The sequence below is a fragment of the Miniopterus schreibersii genome (assembly GCF_964146895.1).
Source record: "Miniopterus schreibersii genome assembly, chromosome: 2".
In the NCBI taxonomy this organism is placed as follows: domain Eukaryota; kingdom Metazoa; phylum Chordata; class Mammalia; order Chiroptera; family Miniopteridae; genus Miniopterus; species Miniopterus schreibersii.
Genome location: NC_138102.1, coordinates 183,934,973 through 183,956,945, shown reverse-complemented (window position 1 = coordinate 183,956,945; position 21,973 = coordinate 183,934,973). Strand labels below are relative to the sequence as shown.

The window sequence follows — 21,973 nt, the reverse complement described above, 5'->3', positions numbered from 1 at the left end:
GTGAAGGCTTGCCCCTGGAGATTTCTTACTGACTGACCCCTCCTCCCATGCCACCCACTGCACCCAGCCCCGGCTAAGTCTCTGCTCATTGCCCTGCGTTCTGTGTTCCATGTTCCATTCCTGGTGGACATCTCACAGTGCCCCCAGGTCTCCATGCTGTCACAGCTTCTTCACTTTGCCAGCTCTGTTCTCTGCCTGGAATCCTTTCCCTCATCTCTGCAATAATGTGGCCAGCCTCCTACTTGTCCTTGAAAAATCAGTTTGGATGTTCTCATCAGTATACCTCCCTTCCCTCACCAAGCAATCCCTGAAAGGAGAGGACTGGCATTGTGGTCCTGTACCCAGGCACATGCATGTTGAATATCTGTCTTTCGTATCTTTATATCTGAAGGGGTGAGCCTGAATGTAGAGGAAGTTAGGGACATAGTTGGCTTCAGCTCTAGTCTAAAAAAATGGACATTTTATGAATGAATCAGTGATGATAGGTTTGGAAGAAAACTTATTTTCAATTCCTACATTCTCTGCCATATGGCCAGATAAGCTAGTGTTTTCAAAAACAAGAGAGAAGCTTTTTTTTTAATCGCCAGAGGATATGTTTGTTTGTTGTTTTAATTGATTTTAGAGAGAGGAAAGGACAGAGAGAGAGAGAGAGACATTTTGTTGCCTCCTGTATGTACCCTGACCAGGGATCAAACCCACAACCCAGGTATGTACCCTGACCAGGAGTCGAGCCAGCAACCTTTCCGTGTACAGGACAGTGCCCCAACCAACTGAGCCATCCAGCCAGTGAGGGCAAGAAAGCAGCTTTTTAAAAGTGATAAAGCAAAAATAGCTAACAATGTATGTCCTGACTTTAATATATGATCAATTTGTCATATATTTGAAAATTAATTTTCTTGCATTTTAAAAACCTATTGTCATTATACCTCAGTTTAAAAAGTGAGGGTCAGCCTGCGGACTGAAGGGTCCCAGGTTTGACTCCAGCCAAGGGCACATACCTCAGTTGCAGGCTCAGTCCTGGCCCTAGTCCAGGTGAGTGCAGGAGGCAGCCAATCGATGTCTCTTTCTCACACTGATGGGGTTTTTTCTGTCTCTCTCTCTCCCCCTTCCACTCTCTCTGAAAAGCAATGGAAAAAATATCCTCGGGTGAGATTTAAAAAAAAAAAGTATGAAAAAGAGAACACTCTCTACCAAAGACGACAGTTGGCAAATAGGAACAAGAAAAGATGCTCAATATTACTAATCATTAAGAAAATGCAAACTAAATTATAATGAGCTATTGCTACATACTAAACAGAATGACTAAAATAAAGTATTGTTTTAAAAAACCTGACAATACCAAGTGCTTGTGAGAATGCAGAGCAGTTGGAACTCCCATATATTGCTGATGGGAATGCACAATGGCATGGCTATCTGAAACCTATATAATTTTATTAACCAGTGTCACTCCAATAAGTACAATTTAAAAAAAAGAAAATGGGGAAAAAATGGCATAGCCACTTTGGATAACAGGTAGTTTCTTATAAGGTTAGATGTATACTTACCATATAGCAACTCCACTTCTAGGTACTCACCCAAGAGAAATGAAGACCTGTAGGTGAATGTTTATAGCTTCACTATTTATTATTGCCCCAAACTGAAAATAGCCCAGGTCTCCTTCACCGGGATGAAGGAGAAGCAAATGATGGTGTATTCATACAGTATAACACTACTTAGCAATAAAAAGGAATGAACTACTGACATGGGCAACAGCATGGATCAATCTCAAAAGAATTATGGTAAGTGACAGAGCCGGTCACAAAGCCAGGCTACAGCTGTGTCATTCCATTTGCCCTGGACAGCTTGGAGAAGGGACAGAAATCAGATCAGTGGTTGCCAGGGACTGTGTAGGGAGGAGACTTGACTGCAGGGGCACAAGGGGGCTTGGTCGGGAGATGGAAGTATTCTGTGCCTTGATGTGGTGATGGTTGTGCTCGGTATACCTTCATCTGAACTCATGTGAGTATTACTGGAAAGGGTGCATATTAGTGTGTGTAGATTTATCTCAGTTTAGAAAAACAGCTGCCAGTGGCCCTGCTCTGAGGAGGACCACCAGCGCCTTGCTCAGGGGAGCTGGATGGCCACGTTGCTCTGTCAGAAGGTGGTTTATGGAGACGGAAACAGTGGTACCTTGAGTGTTTCTATATGTGGACTAAGTGATGGTCTGCCTCAAACCCATATGGAGCCTTGAGCAAAGGTCAGTGGGGCTGGAGCATCTCAGTGCCTGTTGTCTTGAGCACTCCCTTCTCCCCTGGGCCCAGCAGTGGTCACAGTGCCAGCATTTAAACGTAAAACACATGCTTCTGGAAACATCCTTCCTGTACTCCTTGCTGCTTTTCAGATTTCAAGAGTAGTTATTTAAATACAGGGTAGGGCAAAAGTAGGTTTACAGTTTGTATAGAAAATAATGCAATAATTAATAAATAAGAATATGAGAATAAACTGTTTCACGTACTCCTACTTTTCTTTTAGCTATAAACCTACTTTTGCCCACCCTGTGTGTGCTGATGGGTTGTACTAAGGTGGACCTTGTTAAGAAACACCCTTTTCTGTAAATCTTTTGAGAAGGGTTTTAAAAATCAGAGAGATAGGCAGGTTTCTGGAGAGCAAACATATTTTGATGTTGATGACCAGTTTGAATATCATTGGTAACAGTGAGGAAACCCAGGTGTGCATGGTGCTTGCATGGGGACTGTCAGGCATGCATGGAGCATGATGATCTTGGCTCTCCTTGCACCAGCTCAGCGATACTGACTTGGGTTTTGTTGGTTTATTTTTTTCATCCTGCTATAAATTTCAAAATGACAGCTAGGCTCTATTTTAAATGGGAAGTGAGCATGTGATGTGACTTTCAAGTGGTTGTGAAGGGCTCTCCTTCGCCTTCCTATAAAGGGGCTGCTGACGGATGGAGCTGAAAGCTCAGGTTCAGTCTGTGTTGGTGAGCTGCTCACCTGCTTCCCTGACTGAGGGCTAACTGCCAGGCCACGCCTGGGCTGGGGGCTGCGGAGGGAGCGGTTCCTGGTGCTCACCCACTTCAGCAAACCTGCTGCATATCACAGCTAGCCTCTGGGGAGGGCTGCCAAGCCACCTGACTCCCAAGGCTCCTATTGTCCCCAGGGGAGCAGGGACATCGCGGCCCATCTCTGTGCAGCGCTGTGGGTTCTGTGCCTTCCCAGGCTCTGCCCACCATTCCCCCGACACCCTTCTTCACCTGGTTAGCTGGGTTCCAGATGGTTAGCTGGTTCACACTGTGAACCAGAGTAAAATAGGCAGTGCTGTTGGTCTCCACAGCCTGCATGGCAGAGAGAGGACTTTACCCTTTCTGTGGGAGTGGGACCCTGGTCTCCAGGGGCTTCCATATTCACTGCCAGCGAGGATGAAATACGAATATGATCAGCCAGGCAGAGACTTTTATTATTATTTTAATCCTCACCTCTAAGGACATTTTTTCCTTTGCTTTTCAGAGAGAGTGTGTGTGTGTGGGGGGATCCACACTGATGTGAGAAAGACCTCACATCCCTTGGTTGCCTCCCACATACACCCCAACTGGGGCTGGGGAGCAAGCCAGCAACTGACGTACATGCCCTTGGCTGGAATTGAACCTGGGACCCTTCATTCCGCAGGTTGACGCTCTAACCATTGAGCAAAACCAGCTAGGGCTGGGCAGAGAATTTTAGAAATGCTAAAACTGACAAAAGGTTGACTAGAATTTTTGAAGATGGAGAAAAAGATTGAAAATGCAGTAGGTCGTTTTTCTGTCCCATTTCCTCTGGGAACCATGTATTTCTGGTGTCCAGGATGAGCTACTTGGTGTCCTTTCAAGTCAGCGGTTCAAAGAATGAAACATTGAACACTTGGTTATCTCTCCAAATTAGCCACTAGTATTTTCTCAATTACTCTGGGCTACTCTCTCCTTTCATATGTGAGAAAAAGTTGTCAAAACTCACCTCAGGCCTTATCAAAGCAGAGAAGGGTGTGCAACTGTGGGATCTTCACAAACTATGTGACTTCTCTAAGCCCTGGTCTCCTCATCTTAAAATGGGGACAGTTATTCCTGCTTGTAGGGCGGTGGCAGTATTTGGAGGTGTAATATACCTATTGCGGTGTTTGGCACATAGTAGGTGCTCAGTATGTGGGAAATAGTGTTGATTGCTATGATTAGGAAGCAATAGTAATCCAGCATGTGATGACTTCAAAGCAGAACTGTTTATACTCATGATGATCAAAGGCTGGCCCCTCAGTCTGCATGCGATGCCCCCTTGCTGCCCTCGGCCCCTCACTTCCCTCCATCATAGCCCTCCCCAAGCTGGTCTGTCTCCCTCCCTGACCCACAGGTCAGAGTATGGGCACTGGCTGCATGGACATTGAGAAGCTCTGAATGGCTGTTTTGTGTGTTCTTGCGTTAAGTGACAGCCTGAAGCTTGTCATTTAATGAGGTCGGATGCCTTTCTAATGGGAACGGGATGAGCTTTTGGGAACCTGGTTGGCCTGGAGGCTGTTTGTACAACAGTGAGGGTCAGGCCATCTCACTCTGGGAGGGGCTGGCAGGTGGGCCGCTGCCCTGAGCCCCATGCTTCCCAGCATGCTTCTGTCTCCTAGGTCGGGAACTACAAGCGGACCGTGAAGCGGATTGATGATGGCCACCGCCTGTGCAGCGACCTCATGAACTGCCTGCATGAGCGGGCGCGCATCGAGAAGGCATACGCACAGCAGCTCACTGAGTGGGCCCGGCGCTGGAGGCAGCTTGTGGAGAAGGGTAAGGTGGCCCCTGCCCAGGACAGCTCTGGGCAAATTGGTGACCTCTGTGCCAGTCTCCTCTCTTTTAAGGAAGTGGGCAGGAGTGTGTCTTGAAGTTCTGGGGCTGTGATTTGTTTGGGGGAGCAGCAGGGTGCTGTCACCAAGCAGCAGAAGCTGCATGAGACTTCCTCTTTTCCTTAGGGCAGGACTGCTCTGGGGACAGCATCTGAGTCTCCCATGGATGCTGCACTTGCCAGTTTAATGCAGAACAGCTCCCTAAGGGCCCACACTTGAGTGAGCTCCTATCAGAGAAGAGGCCTGGCTGCTTAGTCCCGTGATTCTGACCCTGAGAGCCGTTGATTTGTGAGCTCTGCCATGTAGTGAATCAGACAGGACTGGATAGTGACATCCAGCAGAACTTCAATTTTGAATTTTAATGGAATAACAGGTTTCGTTCCTCTCCGTCCCTAGCCAAACAGGAGATTCTGGAGCTTAGTGACAGAACACTGCTGTGGACATGGTGTGTGCTCAGAACACTTCCCAGCAGTTAGACTGATTATGGGGTTTCCTGGGATGGAGTGGGTTAGTAGGAGTTTCTCAGTGTGTGTTTGGAGCAGGTTCCACCATGACCGCTATCCTCAAAGGCACCAACCAGGGGATACTAGGCCCCTGGGTCGGGTCCTGGAAAGCCAGGGGTTTCAGAGGGCAGGGCTCCCCGGATCTGGACCAGCGTGGCGGCTGAGCGTGGGTGAGGAGTAGCCAGGGTCGGGCCGGCTCCCTTGGTAAATGGTAGCTGTTGTCATTTGTTTCTGCCTCTCAGGATCCAGCTGTTAGCACAATTCCTTCTGTCCATTCAGAGCTTGAGGTTCACAGAGCACTTGCCCCTCACCTTGCGGATCCTGCCACAGCACTGCGGACCTAGGCAGGACAGGGAGCTGTTGGTTTCATAGAAGCGAGGGATTAGGGGTTCAGAGGGGCTCACCTTCCATGGTTACCCACCCTCCCCTCCCCACCAGTGCCTCTCTATGTCATCTCAAATAGTAGCTGTCCTCTGTGAGCGCCTTGAAGATGACCTGGGGCTTCCATTTTCATCCCCAGCTTCTGCCTTTCTCCCTCCCTCACCTCATGCCACCCCACACCCTCAAAATGACAGGCCGGCCTGTGGGTTTCCTTTCTGAGAACAGTAAGTGAGGTGACTCAGGCACCCCACCCCACTATCTAGAGATTGCCATCTGGGCCAGAGCTGGTTCCTGCTTCCAACTTTCTTTCCTTCCCCAAGACAGGGCTTCTATTCTGCTGAGGGCACAGTCCTCCCTTCCACAAGCAGTTCTCGAGTTCCTGCTCTGAGCTGGCTCTTCCTGGGCGTGCATAACAGGTCCTGGCCCTCAGTCCTGGGGGAGAGTGTGTAGAGGGGGCCAGGTGCTGAGGAACCCCCCAGAGGGACGTGGCCTGGGAGAGAGGTCAGCTTACTTAAGAAGACCCCTCCTCCTACAGCCAGCCTTATACAAATTAAAACTGCAGAAATTTGAGCTTTTAAAGAGCCCAGTGACTTTAGAAGAGGAAATTGTGTACCCTCCCAAGTTCCTGAACAAAAGAATGGCCGAGCTGACTCGCCTTCAGTTCCTTATTCTCTTCATCATCCCAAGGACTGAAAAAGGAACAGCCACTGAGAAAAGTTTCTGAAACAACCAAAAGGAACCTCCTGGCCAGACGTCGGGCTGCTGGCCCCAAGTCCCCCACAGCTGGGAGAGACTGACAGGAAATCCCCACCTGGGGCCTGTCCGCCCCGCAGTGACAGGTGACCACCAGCTTCTCTCCTGTGCAGGGCCTCAGTACGGGACGGTGGAGAAGGCCTGGATGGCCGTCATGTCTGAGGCGGAGAAGGTGAGCGAGCTGCACCTGGAGGTGAAGGCCTCGCTGATGAACGAAGATTTTGAGAAGATCAAGAACTGGCAGAAGGAGGCCTTTCACAAGCAGATGATGGGGGGTTTTAAGGAGACCAAAGAAGCCGAGGACGGCTTTCGGAAGGCACAGAAGCCCTGGGCCAAGAAGCTGAAAGAGGTGCTCCCCTCCTGCAGGTCACTTCCCTTCCTGCAGGTTGCTCCCCTCCCCCAGACCTGTGCCCCTGGCTGGGGACCTCTGCCCTAGCCCTCCCCACCAGCAGCACTCCCCTCCCGCACACCCAGGAATTCCTGCTGTCTGTTAGCATCAGAAAGCCCTTAGTCACTAACATTTACCTAAGTTCCAAACTTAAACTGAATCCTCATCAACCCATTTTACAGTCAGGACACTGAGGATCAGAACCACACGCTGGTGATTGAGCTCAAAACCCAGACTCTTACCCACTAACACTACTTCCCCCAGCCTGGGAACTATCTGCTAGAGAGGTTTAAAAGCCCGTTTGGGCTAGTAGAAAGGATTATAGTTTTCCTTTCTCTTATATGTGTTTTTCTTTCAAATTTGCAAATGATACTGAGATTCATTTTTCTGAAAGGAGCGACTGAAGCCACTGAGTCTTGTCCAGGCTTGGCTCGCTGGAGGCTTTCAGACGTACACACATCCCCTCCCCGCCCCCGGCACTTGCGGACCCCCACCTGCAGCCTGGCCAAGCCCCTTCCGGGGGTAGAGGTGCCTCTTCCCTCCATCCCCTCCCACTCCCCGGCTTTTCTCAGGAGTGGCACTGCCCTCCTCCCCCTCAGAATCACTCCGTCAGGCCTGAGTCTTCTGGTTGGAACAACAGTCTTTCCTCCTTTCCTCTGTATCTTGGCCTTTGCCATTCCCGTCTTGTCCCTGGCCCCATTTGTAGTGACACTATCCCCCTCATGAGGCTGTGGGTGCAAACTCATCTCTCCTCTCCAGAATGAAATCTGTGACTCGCTCAAGTAAGGAAGCTCCCATTAAATAAATTACACACACATCAGTATCTCTGTGCATGTGTGTATGTATATAGAAACACTAGCCATTAAAAACTGTGGGAAGTGTGGCCTAGGACCCGCCTCTCGTTAGGTTTCTCTTGTGAAACTTCCTTTGCATTGCTCTTCCCACTGCCTGGCATACTTCCCTCAGGTGGCCCCTCTAATCCTGGCTCCCCGTCATCTGGGCGGCTTTCCAGCGCAGCCCCACTGGCCCGGCCCCACCGCTGGCTTCTGTCTCTTCCTTGCTTCTCCTCCTTGGCACTTATCACTTAATTTACCCTGAACTTCAACTGTTTCTTGTAGCTGCCTCCCCAGCTAGACCCTAAGCCCCATGAATGCCCAAGTCCTTTGTCTGGTGCCGTATCCCTCCCTGGTGCCTAGGACAGCGCCCGGCACAAAGCAGACACCAGTCAATGTCTGTTGAATGAAGTCCTGTTATAACCACTTGTAACTAGACTGAGCACACAGCTTTGTGCCTGCTCTTTCCTCGCCTCCTGATAGCACTAGCACTTCCCATGGTCTCTGTAGCCTCAGGCGAGGATTTTGACCTTTCAGAATCACGATGTTTAGAAATGCCTTCTCCCTGTAGGTAGAAGCAGCAAAGAAAGCCTACCACGCAGCGTGCAAAGAGGAGAAGTTGGCCATATCACGAGAAAGCAATAGCAAAGTGGACCCATCCCTCAACCCTGAACAGCTTAAGAAATTGCAAGACAAAGTAGAAAAATGCAAGCAAGACGTTCTTAAGGTAAATCATGCAGGGTCTCTTCACGCGATGTGTGCACCTGCCTCTCCCTTTTGCACATCTGGCACACGGGAGCCTTTGCTGCTGCTTGGTTGCCTGGGTGCATAGAGGGAGACCGCAGTAACACACATTCCTGCCCTTGGGAAGGCCTCACCAGAGCCCACTGTGCCCAGCTCAGGATTTCTGTGCTCGGGGATAAGGTGCTGGGGCACTGGGGTTGCTGCAGAGAGCGGGAAGGAACACTTGTGCGGGATGTGGAGGTGTGAATGTCCACAAGCGGGGAGCTGATGTATGAGCTGGTATGGAGGGTTCTGAGGACCAAATTGCCAATGGCCTTGAAAGTCAGGCAAAGTAAGGAGCTTGAGACATTGCTGACAAGGAGCCACTGAAAGAAGGGAGGGCAGAGGTGTGGAGGACCAGACGGGTTAGAGGGCTTGCTCTGGTGTGGGAGTTAGTCCCAGTGGAGGGGTAGAGGCTGGTGTGCTGGCACCATAGGGAGCTCAGGGACCTGGAGCAGGAAAGATTTTTCTGGCAGCCTCATCAGTGAAGGTCCCAGGAGTTTGGGGGAGGAAAGCGGCAGGGACTCTCAGTCAAGAAGAGACTGTGAAGAGGCGGTGTGGCATCTGGATGCTCTCTGTGTCTTCCACTGTGAAGGGAGGGCCACTCCCCCTCCCCCTGCAGTGGATTAGTGAGATCAAATGGGATGTGTGTGTTTATGAAGGGCTCCTCAGAGACAGGTAGGTCTCTGCCTGGAAGGTCTGAGTCACAGGACTTAAACACGAGACAGCATCTTGTAATTTAATAGTTCCCAGGAAGTGAGCCGGGGCTGGGCCTGTGCCCTGGCCCCACTGTCTGCTTTGCTCTGGGGGAGGGGGAGAGGCTGCCACCATCAAGGGACTTGAGGGGTGCAAAGGACACAGATTGGGGTGCTCCTTAGATACGGGTGACAGCTTCGCACGGTGCTTATTCCTTATACAAGTCACCCAGAGTGGCTGGCATAATATTGTCACCTGATTAGTAAGTCTAGTTGGTGCTGAATTCAGAAGTGGTGGAAAGGGACACAAGCCTGAGGACCCGTGTGGCGCAGAGCCAGGCTCACTTACTCTTGGCTGGTGAACCTTCCTCTGTGGTGTCTGCATTTCCTACAGACCAAAGAAAAGTATGAGAAGTCCCTGAAGGAGCTGGACCAGAGCACCCCCCAGTACATGGAGAACATGGAGCAGGTGTTTGAGCAGTGCCAGCAATTCGAGGAGAAGCGCCTGCGCTTCTTCCGGGAAGTTCTGCTGGAGGTTCAGAAGCATCTGGACCTGTCAAACGTGGCCAGGTAAGTGTCCTTTTAGCCACAAAGCATGTCACGGTGAAGTCAGTGGACTGTTGCTTTTGAGCAAAGCTCAGTTGCTAGTCCCCAGCCTTGGGGTGGCAGTGTTTGTCAAATCTTCTCACGGTTGTTATGTTCTCCTGTCTGGGGAGAGCCCCTCTGCTGAGCCTGTCAGTGGCTCCCCGCGCACCCTGTCACTGGCCTGAGCCCGATAGCCTCTTGCCATGCAGGAAGGGGCCGTGCTCTGCCAGCTCTGCATACAGGACTCTGGGTCCATGCAGGAGGACGGCTATGGCTCGGACCTGCCCCGGTTGTTGAATTTGAAGTCATCCATGCAAGTCCAGCATTTCCGGGCTGGCACACCCTGCCCCCACGATGGTCTGACTTTGAGGCCCCTTATAAGTCCTCTCTGTCCAGACCAGCTGGCTGCCAGCTCGGTCCTTGACTTCTCAGTGGTTCTAGGCCCGGGCAGCACAGACCCTCGGAGGCTCAGATCTGAATCGTGATGTGGAGGTTGGGAAATTTCTTTTGCATTTCTCTGTCTTTGGTCCCATGATGCCTTTGCTCAGGGCAGAGGTCTGGGCTAACTGTGGATATAGACTTCTGTCATCCACAGAGCAGAGCCATTTAGAATCGTCTCACTAGTCAAGGCTTGTTAGCAGGAAATTACATTCCCTTTGTCTTCTTCTGTATAAAAAACTGAGAGCAACAATTATTGCACAGCTACGCTTTCACCATTTAATTAATCTTTACGGCAGTCTGTAAAGTAGGTGGCATTGTTGATGAGGCAGCTGAGCCTGGGTGAGGTTAAGTGACTTGCCTGAGGCTGCACAGCTGGCTGGGGCAGGGCTGGGCTGGCAGGCTCTTGTGTGTGCAGAGTAGCTCCTATATGTGAGTGCTTGGCCTTGGCTGGCATGCTTGGCCGTAGTCCTCCAAGCCACCCTGGTGGTAGATGGTGTAGCAGTGTCTTGGGGCTGCTGTGACGAAATACCACAGACCGGGTGGCTTGCATCAGCAGGAGTGTATTCTCTCGCAGTTCTGGGAGATCCAGTGTTGGCTGGGCGTGCTCCCTTTTATTAAAAAAATGGGGGATTTGGACACAGACACAGAGGGAAGATGGTCATGGGACTGAAGTGACAGTCTACAGCTCTAGCGCAGCATCTGCCTGCCTTTTCCAGCTTTTGGTGTTTGCTGCCAATCCTTGGCCTTCCTGGGCTATAGACTGTCACTTCAGTCCCATGACCGTCTTCCCTCTGTGTCCAAATTCCCCCTTTTTTATAAAAAGATGCCCAATTAAGGCCCACCCCAATGACATCATTTTAACTTGATTACCTCTTTAAAGACCATGTGTCCAAATAAGGTGACACTCTGAGGTGCTGGGGGTTAGGACTTCAACATATCTTTTGGAGGACACAATTCAACTCATAACAAATGGCATTGTGCTCACTTCATGGAGGAAACTGAGGCCCAGGGAGTGTAAATGACTTGCCAGCCATAGGAGTTAGGAGTGAAAATGCCATGCCCCGCAGCAACACGTACTCCTGCTCCACGGGATCAGCTTCCTAGGAGGGCGAGCTGCTGTGAGCTGTCCAGCAGAGGGGTCCCCACCCCAGGTGACGGCTTCACATACTACTTCTGTGTGGCTAAGTGTAAACCTAGCTTTCTGAAGGGGTGAGGAGGAACTTTCCTGGCACTGGATTCTGGGCCTGATTAAGTGGGACCACCTGGATTGGTGGCCTGTGTGGCCCAGATGCCGGTGCTTTTTGTATCATCTGATACAGAGCAAAGCCAAGTTGCACCTGGTGATTGAAAGCTGACTTGTTAGAAGCCAGAGCTGTGGCTTCCACACCATGGTTGGTGGTGGTCGTCTGTGCACGTTGAGGCCAGGTGAGCACGCAGCCGAGCTGGGTGGGGTGTCCTGGTCTCAGTGTGAAGTCAGCTGTGGTGTAGCTGCAGACCTCGGTGCCTGCTGTGGCCAGGCACTGGGCTGAGACAAATGGTGGCCATCCGTGTCTTCCAAAGGAATCATGCTTCTCTCTGATTTAGCTACAAAAACATTTACCGTGAACTGGAGCAGAGCCTCAAAGCTGCCGATGCGGTGGAGGACCTGAGGTGGTTCAGAGCCAACCACGGGCCAGGCATGTCCATGAACTGGCCGCAGTTTGAGGTAAGAGGAGGCTGCACCCAGGACCCCCTTGGCCTGGCAGGGGCCTGGCCCACAGGGTTGAATCACACACTTTCTCGTTCCAACTCCACGTCGGCCTTTGCCCTGTTCATGAGGCAGCCGTTGCCCCTGGCTCCGCTAGAAAGCACCGATGTTTAATTTTCCGGAGCTCCAGGCGTTACGGAAGGGCCTCTAGAGAAGGTGCAGCTATGTTCCTCCTCGTTAAGAACTGTGATGGTCACCTGTTGACCACTGGCATTCCCTGATGGTGAGTCCCAGGAGCTGCAAGACATGCGGGACACGCGCCAGGCCCCCCCCGCCCCTCCACCTGGGGAGGCCAGAAGGGAGCGGTCACAGTGAGACCAAGCTGGTGAGTAATGGGCACCAGCTCAGCTGCCTCTGGTCCAGGACCGCAGGGGAGCGTGGACTCAGTGTAGCTCATCTTCGCTTCTCACTTTCCTATTTCAGACAGTACATTTGGGTTCAGGATTCACTTTCCTCCTTTCCCATTTTCATGCGCCTGAGCCTTGCAGTGTCTTTACATGCAAAATGCTTAGGGATCTCAGACTCTTCGAGCCTAGGATTGGGTTACCGGGCCCCCGCCCCACCTGCCCCCCACCCCGATGGTAGCAGGGAAGGCAGTGGGCACAAGTGCTGCCGCCCTGTTCTCTGAGGCAGGGTCTCCCCCCTCCTGGTAGTGGAGCAGGGCCTCTCCAAGGAGGATGCTGGAAGCGACTCTGCCTTGGACTCGGACCCAGTGGCTTCCCCCGATTCAGTGCTCCCAGAGCCCAGGTTGTCACGTCCTGTCTCACCACTTACCAGCTGTAGGTGATGAGCAAGTCACTTGCCCTTTCCGTGACTCAGTTTCCCCACGTGTAAACGCGATGATGACAGCAGCTATCTCCCTGGTGGCTGGGGTTCAGTGACCTGGGCCAGGCTGGGTTTTGGCCCTGGGCCGACCACACAGACGACTGCTTGGCACATCTTAGCCTGCAGTCTCGTCAGTCCTCACATGTGTGCCCGTTTTCTGGAGCTTCACAAGAAAGCTGCTTCAGATAACTGTGGGTCCCTGCAGCTGAGCCCCCAGCCCCCTCACCATCTTTAGGATGTCTCCAACAGGGAGCCAGGAGCAGGCATTGGGACAAAACAGGCCCAGGGGCCCTTCTGAGTAGAAGTGGACCTAGAGGAGAAAGAAGGTGCCCAGCCTCCTTCCCACCCCCAACGATGACACTGGGAAGAAGTGGGTTAAAGACTTGTGCACGTGGCTGGGGGTTCACTGGAACACCTCCCCCTGCACCCCAATCCCTTAGATTGCCTGTCAGTAGTCAATACTCAGACAACAGAATGGTCTGGGAAGGGAGACTTGACAGGCTGTCTCATTGGGTGGGTGGGTGGGTGTCTGGGCAAGAGCCCATGGGTGGCCCCTCTCTCTCTCTGGATCCAGTGGACTGGGAACCAGCGCCCACATACGGCACATGCGGTTCTTAGTGGATCATACTTACTTTTCTCTAATGAGATTATTTGTTTTTGTTTTCCATGCCACAAGGATGAAGTAAGTTACTATTTTATGGCTAAATTATTGAATTCCAAACCTCTTGTAGGGTGTGTCCAGCCCATGGGGGTCTGTGCGTGGTGTCCATAGCCTGGTTCTGTAAACGTGTCCAGGCTAACAGCTGGCCCTTCCTTTCACAGTTGGTCTGGGGCTGTCACATCAGCCTTGCAAGCCATCCAGTCAGGACAGATTTATATTCAGAAGGTCACTGTGGGGACTCAAGTTCCAGTTGAGTTCTCAGTCACCTATTTCAATTGAGAATAAACAGGTGACGCGGTCTGCCACTAACTCTGTGTGGATAAGTTACTTTTTCTTTCTGAGCCTTGGTTTCCTCACCTGTGAAATTGTTAGACTTGACGTTTCTAAGATGGCGTCTAACCTTGAGGTTCTGTGACGGCACGTGAGGAAAGCTGGGGACTGAGTGGCATGGCGTGCTAACTGGTTAAAGCTGTTTGATGGTGGCTGCAGTCGGGTGGGAGGGAGAATTCATCAACTGTGTGTGCACATGCTTTTCTGGGAAATCATGCCACAGCCCCTTCTTTCTCCCCTGCTCCCAGTGTTTTCTAGGGCACTTGATTAAACTGTTCACATGCTGGGAAATAGTGAACCTTTGGGGAGATAAATACTTTGCTTTGTTAGCTCCCCCTACCCCCTGCCCCGCTCCTTTAGATTGACAAAACAGCAAAGAGGGCCAGGGGAAGGCGCCACTCCTTGGAGACTTGAGTGGCCCGTTAGCTTATTTGCCCCTTTGGTGATGCACTGGCCACCGAGCCCCTGATGTTATGTGCACCCAGGGTTTCGTTTCCCTGTCACAGGCTTGCTCAGGTTCAATTTAGGGCATAGACAGGAGGGTCTTCAGTTTGAAGGCCAAGCCCCCTGCCCCATGTTTTAGATTGATGTGGCCTCAAACAAATGAACTTCCTTCCCGATTTCTCCCTTGGGGCCTGTTGCCCAGGAGTGGTCTGCAGATATGAACCGAACTCTCAGCCGGCGAGAGAAGAAGAAGCCCAGTGATGGCGTCACTCTGACAGGCATCAACCAGACAGGCGACCAGGCTCTGCAGAACAAGCCCAGCAGGTGGGTACTGGCAGCCTCCATCCCTGGGCCCTCTACATGGGCTAGGATTGCCCCACCACCCCTTGGCTTGGACACTTGGGAGAGTCCCCAGTGGGGCCTCACAGGGACCCCATGCTCCCTGGGCATCTGAGTTCTGTGGGCAGGTGCCCCAGGGCATCTCTGGGGAGGATCAGCTGTTCACCAGGTAGTGGAGCTGCAGAAAGATCCAGAGAGGGAGCCTTTGCCACAAACATGCTTTGGCCCCCAAGTGAGGGGAGGAACTGATGTCAGGTGTTGGTCATTATGTGTCCCCAGTGGTGCACACAGGCAGGTGGAAGTCACTGTCCGTGTCCTTCAGGCAGGTTCAGGTATCCTAGTCAGGTTTGTACATCCCCCAGGCTGTATGCAGGTGCCGGGGGAGGGGGGGCACTGTCAGGTGTCACCTTTCTGAAATCACCTCTTTGTTGAGAGCCTTGGGTTATTTCTCATAGTTTGGATAGAAGAGGTAGCACTGACATCATGAGAACTTCCTGGAAAGTGTGCTGGACAAGGCCTGTGCCCACCGCAGAGTCCCCATCAGATACACATTGCCACTCTCAGCAGAGCTGTGGCTGCAGGCTACCCTCCCTGGGAGCGGTTCGGCACAGCCTCCAGGGGCTTTTCTGTGGCCCCAGGCACTGACACCCCCACCCGGATACCCTGGGCAGATGTGGACGTTGTCTTTCGGCTCCTTTGTTGCCATCTGGGCAGTGGGCCTGGTTAAGTGACTAGAGCAGTAAGCACTATCCCAGGGATCATGCCAGCACCTGTGTGACGGGGAGGGTGAGCTGCCACCCCAGTCTGCCTGGGCTGCTGCACAAACTCAGCTGCTCGGGACCAACCCCCTCTCAGAAAGTCAGAGAAAGGTGCCGAGGGAGGCCTGGTGGTCTCGGACATGTGGCCCAGGTGTTGGCGGCAAGCAGGCTGGGGTCCAGTGCCCTTCACCAGGCCTGAAGTTGGTGAGGTCATGTGGGGTCACTCAGGTGACATTTGAGGCATTTCTTCCCCTCCCCCCCAGCTCTGAGCCATGCATCCAGCACTCTGAGTGCCTGTTCCACAGAGGTGGCGCTGGCCGCCAGAGCTCTGTCCTGGGATTTAGTGTTCAGGCCCCTCAGCTCAGAGTTACATGGTGGGGTGCCGGGCTCTTGGGGGCCCGTCTTCTTTACCATCTGTTCTGTGCTTAGCACCTGCAGTTCCTGCAAACCGTCACCCCTGGCTGTCAGCCCCCAGGCCAGGCTTGGGTCTAATTTCTCTTTGGTCCTTCCAGGCCTGGCACACAGTAGGCAGTTGGCATTGTTGTACAGATGGGTTTTCTCTCTCTGGAGCATGAAAGTGGTTCTTTCTTCCTAGACAGGGTTGTTCAGGGGGCTCCGGTGCTGCTTTTGGAAGCTCCAAGCCCAGAAGAACCAAGGAGGAGGCTGCTGGACCTGTTAGTAGTCAGGAGGGGGTGCGCTGTGCTGTGGGGTCTGCAGAGCTCCGGAGGCTGCCTCTCATTAGCGGGGCTCCGAGCCCTACAGGCTGTCTGCCTGCCGGCTCACAGGAGTGTAGAGGACTGGACAGAACCCCCGAGGGCTCCCCCAGGGTTCCTGTTTGGGACAGTGCATCCAGATGCGAGGGAGAGTGCAAACCTGCTCTCAGACACTGTGTGTGTAACAGCCGGAGTACTGCGGGTGTTTTGCTGAAACCACTCTCTGCTCAGGCAGCATGTCCCTCCCGTCTGATCTGTGCCTTAGCCTTGGCCCTGCAGCCCTGCAGCTGGGAGCGCCCGGGACCTCGGGCTGCCAAGCTGGGGTCCCCTGAAAGCTCTCTCTCTCCCCATAGCGACCTTAGTGTCCCGAGCATCCCCACACGGTCAGCGCAGTCACTGTCCAGCTACAACCCCTTCGAGGACGAGGACGACACGGGGAGCACCGTCAGTGAGAAGGAGGACGTTAAGGCCAAAAAGTTGGTGAACAGACGCTTCCCTCTGGTTTCCTCCTCACTCGCTCTGTCCTTCTCCGTCTCTGCCCAGGGTCTCGTCCTGTGGCTCTCAGAGCAGTGCATGAAGCCTGCGGCGGTGCCCGGCTGCCAGCTGTGGACAGTCTCTGGCTTTTCAGTTCCTCAGGGAGGGGGGCACCGGTTAACCGTCTGTGGTCGCTTTCTGTCTGTCCTCCATTAACCATAGTCAAGGCCTCCGCACAGGAAGACAGGCCAGCTGGGTGGCCCTGCTGGAGCCATGACCCTGCCTCTGCCAGGAGCTGGTGTGGGCCCCGGCAGGGAGCCTGCCCGCCTGTGATGCTGAGGGGGCTGTGCTCCTGCGGAAGGAGTGCCCAGCGCAGCCCCAGGGCCTCCTGCCCCTGGCAGCCCCATGCTCAGGATCCTGGTCCACCCTTTCTTGCAGCGTGAGCAGCTACGAGAAGACGCAGAGCTACCCCACTGACTGGTCAGATGACGAGTCTAACAACCCGTTCTCCTCCACGGATGCCAATGGGGACTCCAATCCGTTTGATGAGGATGCCACCTCGGGGACAGAAGTGCGGGTCCGGGCCCTTTACGACTATGAGGGGCAAGAGCATGACGAGCTGAGCTTCAAGGCTGGTAGGTGGCTCCCCTCTGGCATCCAGATGAATGCTGCTAACCTGCTGGGGAGGCTTGTTTTACTTAAAGTTTGCTAAAATTCCTTCTAGTTTCATGTGTGGGTCCCCCCACTTCAGAAGTAGCAGATGCTCAATGCCAGAGCTTAGCAGACAGGGAGGTGCCCTGTGCCTTTGCCTAAGATGTCACCCCTAGCTGGGCAAGGCCTGGGCACAGCAGGGCACTGGAGCAGGAAGTGCTAATCCCTAGGACCACCCAGCACCTTGCAGTTCACCAAGATGAATTGCAGTTTGAAAAGATTTAGAGTCTAAGGAGGTTCCAGTGGCCTAGCAACACAGTGTGGCCTCTTAAGAGCCACCCCAGTTCCAGCATCACCCCTCTAAGGGCTACACCTCTGGGACAGACCCCTACATCTGACCCCCTAAGCAGGTGGGGGGGGCAGGAGAAGCTATGTCTGAGGGTCCCTGCTCCTAACCATCCTTCAGGGAGCCTAGGGAGAGGAGCCTTCAGCCTCCCTCCCTCTGCACTCAGCAGGCCAGCTGGCTGTCCCCTGCCACTCCACCCCAGGCTTGGTCCTTAGGCGCCCCAGCTGGTTGCAGAAAGTTCTTATGTGCCCTTTAAGCATTTAGTCCAGTTTCCTGACATCTTTGGTTTCCTGACATCTTTTCCTTCTTTGTTTGTTGATTTACTTATATTTGTAATTCTTTCTCAATCTTACCTATTAGGTTCTTTATTCAGCCATTTTATAGATTTAAAATATTTCCTTCTGCTCTGAGTGAATTGTCAGAAGCAAACTGACTGAAAGGAGTGTTTCTAGTCACCAGTTCACGTTTACAACTTGGAGGCTTTCCTGTCAGTTTGTCTTGTGTTGTCTTTTTCACAATGTGGCATTAGTTCCCGCAGTGCTGCTTCCTTCTGTCTCTTGTGTGCTCTGGCTGCTTGTCACTTCTCTGGGTCCTGGGTGCACTGAGGTCATCACCTTGTTGGGTCTCACTGTGTGCCTAAGAGCCCAGCAGCCTGGGCAGGCAGGATGAGAGAAACCAGGGTCACAGCGCCAACCGTGCTGGGACACTCAGGGCCAGGGGATGGGAGCAGATGGAGGTTTGCTCCTCACACTGCTCACCCTGCAGTCCCTGCATTCACCATGATGTTGCTGAGTCCAGTTCACACGACAGTGCTGACAGGGTGGGGGAGGGCCCATCTGTGGCCCAGCCCCAGGGGGAATGGCCATGTCATGTGGGAGTAATGGTGCACCGGGCACTGTCCCTGTCCCCACAGCACCCTGTCCACAGATGAGGAGACAGGGCCCAGGGGGCAGCAGTTTGCCAGGTCTCCTAGCCCATGACAGCAGCTCTGGGGTTTGAACCCAGCAGCCCTGGGATCCCTGGCACCCCCGGGTACTGGCCCACAGGTGTCTTGATCAGTACTGCTGCTAATAAAACAGGGCAAGTGTTGCTAGACAGGCATGAAACTGCAACCAAGCCTGAAAAAGGGACCAAAATGCCAACGAGAAATACAAAGCTGCCGACTGAATAAAGACAAACTTGCACCCGGGCTGCCGTTCTTCCCCGCCCCGGCCCTGACCCTGCCAGGCGCTCACAGCCAGAGCCCAGGCGGCTCCTCACCTGTCCCCTGGCCCTGGGCTGCTCTGTCTGCCCTGAACAGGCAAACACCAGACCTGGACCTTCCCTCACCACAGCCCTGACCACGCCGGTGGCCCTTGTCCCTTGGTCTGTCCCCTTAAGGCACCAGGGCTCCTTCTGTCTCTCATCTCTGAGTCTCCTCCAGTACCCAGCACCTGGCCTGAGGAAGGGGTTCCCTCATGTCTGAACCAACAAAAGGTAAATCAAACCACCTAACACAGAGAACCACGGGGAGACTCCAGAACCACGCTGACGGCTTCCACCTCGGAGTGCCGGGTGGGGGTGGTTTTTTAAGTCAGAGGACAGGCTCTGAGCTGGGTGCAGGGGATAGAATGATGGGTGCCCACCCCTACAGTTTGAACTCTGATTAAAGGAGGCCTGAGACCATGGCAACAAGGCTGAAGGAGACAAGAGCGAGTGGGCGGGGCTCAGGAGGGAGGTGGCCCCGTGGAAGGAGTCCTCTGACCTGGCCTGGCGGATCAGGAAGGCACAGGGCCTACAGCCTTTAGTTGTGGAGTCCCTGAGCCACTGTGGCATTTAGGAGCTGCTGGCTTAGGAAGGGTGACTCCGTGACAGATCTCTCTCTAGATTGCAGAGGGGCCCGAGAAGGCAGCTCAAAATGCAGTGTAGTAGGGAAATGAGCAGGCCCTTGCCTCCCCTCACCCCTGAAGGCCTGCCCTTCCCACCAAGTTAGAGACGCCCTGCGGGCTGGGGCTAAGACACGAAGGAGGCTGACCGGTGGTCAGTGTGTCACGTGCTGGCTTACCAAGACCCCTCCCTTTCTGTCTTGCAGGGGACGAGCTGACCAAGATAGAGGATGAGGATGAGCAGGGCTGGTGCAAGGGACGCTTGGACAATGGGCAGGTTGGCCTGTACCCAGCGAATTACGTCGAGGCGATCCAGTGACAGCCCAGTGGGCTGGCTGGCGGAGGGGTGCGGTCCCAGGAACTCCGTTAGCCGTCAGCCTGGGCAGCACTCTGGCACCTCCAGCCAGCCGTGTGGGCGTCCACTCCTTTTCCTGCAGATGATGGTTCTGTTGCTCTTGGCTTCATGGTGTCTCTTGAAGACGGATGAGCTGGTCATTTCACCTAGGACTTGGCTGCCTTTCTACGGCGCAGACGGAGAGAGCTGAGCACAGGAAGATGCAGTACAACCGATGTCCCCAGCCCTGCCCGCTCCCCGCTCCCCGCGTGTGGCTTATCATGGACCTGTGTATTCTTGACCTCTTTCTGCGTCTCCTCTGCGTCTGGTGGGTTATACTGATTCTTCCACTGATTCCTTTCTCTGATGCGCTCATCACCCTCAGCTTAAATGAACAAACTTACATGCCATTTTCTGAGGTTCTTAATTTAAAGGCTGTGTACCAGTTGTACTTGTTGAATGCCTGTTCATCCATTCACTTAGGCTTAGTTATGGCACAGACTGCTGTACACAGGCGTGAGAGTGGTACCTGTTTCATGTTGTACTGTTACTCAACCGCCACTGCCTGGGCTAGCTGCGAGCGCCTGGTGCATTTAGACAAGACCTTTGAGGCAGAAGATCACAGTGGAAGAAGGGACCACATTATGTTTGGGTTTCTGCTGTGAATGTGTGGGTGTCAGAAATGGCCGCCTGTAGTACTCCCCAGAGTCACCATATTTAAAAACTATTTCCACTCTTCATACTTAAAACTTGGCTCTTGCAGATTAGTAACTGTCCGTGCTGTGGAGGCTACACTGAAAAGACCTAGCTTTTCAGGCAAAGGCACCTATAGATCAAAGAGCCTGTGTGTTCGACTGTCTTGTCCTGGTGTCTATCTGTATATATTACTCGATATTCAGAGAATCTAAAGAGCTTGTCTACTGTTTTCATGAGATTTAAAGGCTCTTGACAGTGGATTTAATGTGTAAACTGCTTGAAGACCGTGGCATTCGGACCCAGGCCTGGCTGCTCCAGGCTCAGGATGTGGGCCCTGAGCCTCTGAAGTGGACACTGCTGGAGGGAAGTCTGCCCCACTGGCCAGCTGTGGGTCCACCTGCTGACTAGCCTTCGTCCCCTCCGTAGCAGAACACTGTAAAACTCCAGGTCTTCCCAGCAGTTGCAGACTTCAGTCACCCATATTCCTTGTGAGCCAACAAAAGCTGGGTCTCACCCCATAGCACAAGGGTCTCTTCTGAGTGTCCTTGGTCATCAGGGAGCAGATGTGCTGCAGCAGGAAGCTACACTGTAATCACGGGCAGGGAGGGGGGAGGGGGAAAGCTTTTATTTTGTGTAACAGACGTGGAGAAGTGGCCGCTGCCATCACAAGCTATGCATTTACTATGTTCCAGTGAGCATGACGTCTTGCTTGGAAGGTGAATGTGTGTATGTGTTTATCTTGAAGACTTACCAGCAGAAATCCTCATACCTTTGCTACAGATTACCAAAAATTGTCAGGTCTTTTCAGTTCAGGAGTTTCTTTAAATGTATAGTATTTTAGGAAAAGAATCAATAAACCATTGATCTTGTGAGTGTGACAGTCTCTGGGCCATGTGTGTACCTCACGCTCACCTCAGCTGCTAGACGTGCTGGCACTTACCAGCCTTGGGGCTGGGTGAGATCCTAGGCAGGCTGCTGCCCAAGGGGCTGTGTCCCTGTCCCACTGCCCCTGCTACACCAGAGGTAGATTTTGAGGCACCTGAGCCCCTCAGGGTTCCCCTTTCCCCCAAACCTGCCACTGTGCGGCCTAGGCTTCCCCAATGTGGGCAGCAGGCTGGCATCTCCCTCCCTTCCTGAGGCCCAGACAGCACGACCACACCAGAGACCACTTCTGGCCGGGCCTCCCTGAACATTTCCTGAGCTCCTGCTGTGCGCTGGGCCCTGAACTCTGCTCTTACACCATCTGCACAGAACGTGCCCATCTCCAAACACCCCCAAGGAACAGGCTCCAAGAGCCAGACTCACCTGAGGAGGCCCAGTGGGCCATTCTGCTGAGTCAAATCTCAGCCCTCCACGCTCACGTGGGTGAAGTGAGAAGAAAGGCCAGAGTGAAGCAAGGAGATGAGAAGGCTGCCGTGGCCACACTCACCAAACCTGGTGAAGCTGCCCAGAAAAGCACCCCATCCGGGCACTGAGTTCACAGGGAGCCAGGAGTGAGGTGGGCAGCTGCCACTGCAGTGTCACTGCCCACTCACGAAGGGCCCTGAACGAATCTTTGTCACCTAGCCACCTGATCT

The 21,973-nt window shown here is 53.1% G+C and overlaps 1 protein-coding gene across 28 annotated transcripts in view; it reads left to right on the top strand.

The window, feature by feature from the left end:
• The window catches only part of PACSIN2 (protein kinase C and casein kinase substrate in neurons 2), a 114,635-nt gene extending 93,367 nt beyond the window's left edge, over positions 1-21,268 (top strand). For 15 of the 28 annotated variants that reach the window (XM_081127344.1, XM_081127319.1, XM_081127340.1 and 12 more), the window contains 9 exons: positions 4,639-4,795; positions 6,602-6,837; positions 8,281-8,436; positions 9,582-9,757; positions 11,798-11,918; positions 14,423-14,544; positions 16,384-16,506; positions 16,943-17,139; positions 19,573-21,268. In XM_081127344.1, coding sequence (XP_080983470.1) covers positions 4,639-4,795; positions 6,602-6,837; positions 8,281-8,436; positions 9,582-9,757; positions 11,798-11,918; positions 14,423-14,544; positions 16,384-16,506; positions 16,943-17,139; positions 19,573-19,685 — 1,401 coding nt within the window. In that variant the 3' untranslated portion in view covers positions 19,686-21,268. The remainder of the gene's footprint in view (positions 1-4,638; positions 4,796-6,601; positions 6,838-8,280; positions 8,437-9,581; positions 9,758-11,797; positions 11,919-14,422; positions 14,545-16,383; positions 16,507-16,942; positions 17,140-19,572) is intronic. The other 13 variants (XM_081127333.1, XM_081127326.1, XM_081127327.1 and 10 more) reach the window with 1 other exon arrangement.
• The last annotated feature ends 705 nt before the right edge of the window (positions 21,269-21,973 follow it).